A 5,836-nucleotide genomic window follows, 5' to 3' on the forward strand; every position below is an offset into this window, starting at 1 on the left:
CCATGTTTTAGTATTATAAATACATCAAGGATTATGAAGACAAATCATAGCTACATTCTTGAACATTTTGAAATAAGATAGTAATTGAATGGTAGGAATTCAACCTTTATGAAATATCCATAAAATATTTTAGTAGTAGTTAGTAAAGAAGGTTGAGATTTATCTCAAAGGTAGTTATGCCCTTTTTCCTTTTCAATTTATTTAAAGAAATTGTTACCAAATTAAATTAAATTAAAATATATATAAAATCTTTTCACTATGAAATGAGTTATTTTAGATACCAAAGCTTCATTATGCAAGACATTATGTCATAGTCCTAGTAAAACCATAAATTAACTGAAACCATTATGAGGACATGGAAATGTCAATAGTGACGATAATTGACTAGAGTTGTAGAATTTGGTTTGTTGTAAAGATTTTTCTCAATGTAAGCTAATCTTTCATGTTTTTTCACCCCAACTCGGTTAATTCTTTTTATAATTAATTATTATTATTGTTTAAAATAAAATTATAATTTAGTTAATTTTTACGTTTTTTTTTTAATCTTGACAATGTGAGATGTATTATGAGGTAAGTGTCTTGATGCCTAGATCATGAATTGATGTTTACTCGTCTTTATTATCCATTTAAATGTATTATGAGATAAGTTCTTTGATGCCTAGATCATGAATTGATGTTTACTCGTCTTTATTATCCATTTAATTTCTATGGTTGCACTAATTTAGGCGGTTGGGAGATATTTTCTTATCCACCCTCTTTGAATTTAATTATGTTGATAATCATGTCTATTTTGGAATAGGTCTTCCATAATTTTAATTTAATTATTAATAATTATTAGGTGGATGATAGAGATTTAAACTCTTAGAATATTCTAGAATATTTTTAGTAGTATACCCAAATCAATTGTTGAGATTTATTTCCAAAGTAGTTATGGCCTTTTTGTTATTTTAATTAAATCACTTCATAAGACATTTTTTTAATTAATTAATTACACGGATGGAAAAGATGTTGTAATGTCTTGTTAAACATTTTGACTCGGTCAAATTACATAAAACTAAAAATAAAACTAAAATAAAAAATTAGTAATTATAATTATTAATAAAACATTTTGACTCGGTGGAATTATATAAAAATAAGATAAAATAATAAAATTAATAATTATAATTATAATTATCAATTAAACTACCCTAAATCCTTGTTAACTCGAGATTTCTTAAGGTGCAAAGTGCAAACTTGTTTTCTAGTGGAAAGAGACTCTATCTTTTTTAGTGCTTGGTAGATCTAGAAGGAGTTGTCTTTAGTGCAATTTTTTGGACTTTCCCATGCTGGAATCCGGACTTTTGAGGTGAAATCTTGATTTGTGTTATTTAAAATGGTTTTTTCACTTCGATTGTGCATGGGTTACACATCAAGCTTGTGATTTCAATAAATTCTTGCAGGATTTTAGAGAAATTAGACTCGAAAACCCACGGGAAAAGCTTCCAAAAAATCTCACTAAAGACAACTCAGATCCGGATATTGATTTGTGTTATTTAAAATGGTTTTTTCACTTCGATTGTGCATGGGTTACACATCAAGCTTGTGATTTCAATAAATTCTTGCAGGATTTTAGACAAATTAGACTCGAAAACCCACGGGAAAAGCTTCCAAAAAATCTCACTAAAGACAACTCAGATCCGGATATTAAGATAGATCTAGGCTAGTTTAAATCTTCATTTGATTTTTTATTTGTTGATAATCCATGAACATAACTTATTTACAAATTTCCATGATAAATTCATGATTAAGTATCTTGTTCTATGTTTTTTTTATAATATATTAATTTTATTTATAATTAATAATAATAATAAATTTAAATAAAATTAAAATTAAATTATATACATTATTCTTATTCACTATTTGATATCAAAATATATTTTGTTTAAAAAAATTAAAAAATTCTAATAAATTGATTTTGGCCAAAGAAAATCTTTCAAATTGATAAAATAATTCATAAGACTAAAATGCTTAAAAACTAAATTTATAGATACTAACTTAACCTCCCAGCCATAGCAATTGCCACCTTATAATTTCGAGGCCAAAATTTTGATTTGCTTTTACCGCTTCGCCCAAATTTGGTCTATTTAATTTCATGTTGCACTCTGTTCTCCCGTGTTTCCCTCTGATTTGTGAGTTTCCCTCTGATTTGTGAAGTGATCAACATGGAAAACGAAACTGCTGCGAGTGGTGGCATGAATTTAAGGCTTCTTATCAACCAGAAAAGTGGGAAGATATTGTTTGCAGAAGCAGGTAAGGATTTTGTCGATCTTCTCTTTACCTTTCTCACCTTGCCAACGGGTTCTGTCATGAAATTACTTTCACCCCCAAAATTTGCAAAGAGAGTGGGCTGCCTCACCAACGTTTACAACAGTGTAAACAAGCTCGACTCCATGTTTATGAATGCCGATAAATCCCGCCTGCGAGAGCCTAATGTTATGTCTGCCGACTCTAATGAACTCCTTAGAGTACAGTCCTCTCGCACCAACTATTACCTTTGCGGTGCTCAGCTTATTCAAGGTGGTGGTACGCACCATATGGCCACTCAGGCGGGTGGCCGCTGTGCTTGCGGCCGAGCAATGATTTTCCCTGTGAAATTACAGAACGCCTGCAACGAAGTTAACAGCAATAGCGGAGGAAGCAGCGGGGGAGGTTATGTGAAGGAGACGGTTACCTTCATAATCACCGATGAATTGGAGATCTCTCCTGCCTCAACCATCACCAGCATTAACTTGCTGAACAAGCTTAAAGTCCAAAATCTGTCGGATCTGGTGGAGAGAAATGCAAATGTTGGTCGTCACGAGGTAAGCAGTGATTTAAAATAGTTATTAGTGTTAATAAGATCTCAGGGATAGTTTAATTGGTCAAATTTTAGCTGTTAAAGTTATTAGGCAAAATTTCCTTGAGACTTTTGGAGTTAGACCTCATATATATTAGGCTCTCTTTGGTGGATTTTTAATTGTTGAGGTTACTAATATAAAATTTCCTTGATGCTTTTAAGGTTAAAGTTAGACATGATATATTAAGCCTCTTTGGTAGATTCATCTAGATTATTATTGATAGACTTACTGGCCACTCAGTGACAGCAAACCATAATTACCTTATAAATAATTGATCCCAATATTATGTTTCAGGCGCTGAGGCTGCTTTGGGCTTGTCTGGCTTCCACCACTCCTTTGGACGACGTTTTCGGCGGTGCGGTCTGCACATCTACTTGAAGGTTATGGCTGAATTAGGTAACAATCATCTCAATGTTAGATTTCCACAAGCATCTTAATGTGTGTTTGCTTTATTAATGTTTGTATTTCACGAGAATGCTGAGGTTGAATTTGACCTGAAAAATTATACATTTGTTGTTGCAGGGCGGAAGGTACTGTTCCAAGTAACATAGGCTAGTAAAGGATTGACGAATATGATACACAGTTTTGTTTGGCATCTCTTATTCTCGTAGTGTCAAATAATATATATAGATAGAAGAACTCAGCAGTGTACGTTTGGAGGCGTAAACAGAAGAAGGCGGGTGAACACATGCTGTTTGGTTTACATTTTGAATTCTGACTCATCCTACTGAGATGGATTTTATATTTTTTTTTCAATTTGTTATGGAACATCTAAAATGTTTTCATGCATAACTAATTTTCATGGTTCAAAATACTGCTACACAGTATAGTATCTGCTTTTGTGAGCTCTATTTGAAATAGTTGTCAAATGTATATTTAAACTGTGGTTGTGAGAGGTCTATTTTGATTGTGGGCAATACAGTAATTTTTTTCATTCATAATAGTCATTAGCTGTAATCACTGGTTAGTTGGTTAGTTTGTGGGTATTCGTTTTACGTTGAAAGTGTAAGATATTTTTATTTTAAAAGTTTTATGTAACTAACAATGTGAGTCTATTTTGGTAAATTTTTTCATTCATAATAATCATTAGCTGTAATCACTGGTTAGTTGGTTAGTTTTGTGGGTTTTAGTTTTATGTTGAAAGTGTAAGATATTTTAGAGTGTAAGATATTTTTATTTTAAAAGTTTTATGTAACCAACAATGTCAGTTTTATTCTTCCTAACATTAAAACTAATTATATACATCTTTTCTTAATTACAACCAAGTCTATATACATATTCTGTCAATTACAACAAACTTTTATATAGAATTGAGCTTGAATAAGAAGGGTATTTTTATCTAGATTGTTGATTCCCTAAATATTAGACAATCTGAGCGGGGTCAATTATTTGACCTCAGCTCCTATGTCTGTCTGATTACTGAATATTCAGTGAATTAGCAATCACCTAATATTCAGTGAATTAACAATCACCAGATATTCAGCGAATTAGCAATCGAAATAAGCTCAAGTGAATAGGAAGGTTTTCTGGCATTCTTTCAACTATCCAAAATAATATCAATTTACATAAATTTGTTTAGTACAGATTTCAAAACTAAAGAGTAGTTGAAAAATACTTACTCATAAAGACAGTTATTAAGTGATTTGTCATTCAAATGCAATTAAAAAATTTATAAAACTGTCCAAATCTTTACTTGAAACAGTGAAAACAAGTCAGAGAGTTCATGCCTGTGAGAGTTACTTACAATCCAGCTCAGTTTTTCTGGGTGGTTGTAAATTTTTTTGAAATAACAATTTAATGTGGCCTTGTTCACACTCAATTAAAGTATGTTATCATGTGAAAATTTTAGTAGATGTGGATTTTCAAATACGCAGTGCAACGATAAATTCTTTTGGCATCAAATATGGTTGAACTGTTCACGACTTATGAAGCATGGGCACCTAATTATCAAATGCATATACAATGCATGCCACATTGGTAGGCACCTTTAAATTCAATTTGTAGTGTTTTTAAATCTACAATGCATGGTACATTGGTAGGTGCACTCTTAAATTAGATTTGCAGTGTTTTTAAATGTAATTTGAGCTATATATTGGGTTAAAACGAATAGACTGTAATTTAAATCTATATTATTTAGGTGGTATGTCATTTATAATTATATATCTAAGATATATAAGTGTGAGTTATCAAGTGGGTAATGATTTAATTTTTATGGAATATTTTAGAAATTTTTAGTTGTAATTATAAATAAAATATTGAGATTTATTTTAAAAGTAGTTATGTTTGTTAATTTTTTTAATTATATTAATGTGTTATTTAAATATGAGTTATGATTTTTTTTGGGTGTGTGGTATTAGCAATCTATGGGTCAAATATTGTTAAATAGGAGAATTTTGCTTCCTAGGGATAGACTTTTCGTAATTTCTCGATGGACAATTGATTTTGTAGCATGTCTGCCATTAGAAGAAACATGTAAGGAGAAATGAGGTCACCTTTCCTAACATCTCTATAGGGGAGAAAAGGAGAGGAGGGGGATCCATTTACCAATATGGAAAAGAAATATTTAGAAGCAAGAGCCACAACTCAGTGAATCTAGGTTTCATAAAAGCCAAAAGCCTTAAGCATGTGATAAATGAATTGCCAATTGAGTCAACCAAAGGCTCTAACTAATTTCATGAGCATTCGGGGGGACTTAGAGGATTTTAAAGTATGGATATGCTCATGAGCAAGCAAAATGCTATCTAATGTTTTCATATGTTCCACATAATCTATTTGCTCTGGGGAAATAAGGGAAGAAGAGATTTTAGTTGGCCATCACTTTAGAGACAATATTGTAGATGTTGTTACCATGGGGGCTTCACTCGAACCATGACATGTGTTTGTGGTATACTAAACAACGCCCTTAATTCGACTACATATTGCAAAATACCTTTCAAAATCACATTATTTAAACATGTACC

The 5,836-nt window shown here is 31.3% G+C and overlaps 1 protein-coding gene across 1 annotated transcript; it reads left to right on the forward strand.

Moving 5' to 3' along the window:
- The first annotated feature begins 2,156 nt into the window (after window positions 1-2,156).
- LOC149221076 (uncharacterized) lies at window positions 2,157-3,749 on the forward strand. The gene is made up of 3 exons (XM_089382905.1): window positions 2,157-2,840; window positions 3,171-3,272; window positions 3,399-3,749. Exons 1-2 carry the CDS (start codon window positions 2,202-2,204, stop codon window positions 3,252-3,254), a joined length of 723 nt encoding a protein of 240 aa, XP_089239031.1. The 5' UTR covers window positions 2,157-2,201; the 3' UTR covers window positions 3,255-3,272; window positions 3,399-3,749.
- The last annotated feature ends 2,087 nt before the right edge of the window (window positions 3,750-5,836 follow it).

This window comes from Pinus tabuliformis, chromosome Q (assembly GCF_031772625.1).
Source record: "Pinus tabuliformis cultivar Carrire ecotype Pingquan chromosome Q, CPIR1, whole genome shotgun sequence".
NCBI lineage: Eukaryota > Viridiplantae > Streptophyta > Pinopsida > Pinales > Pinaceae > Pinus > Pinus tabuliformis.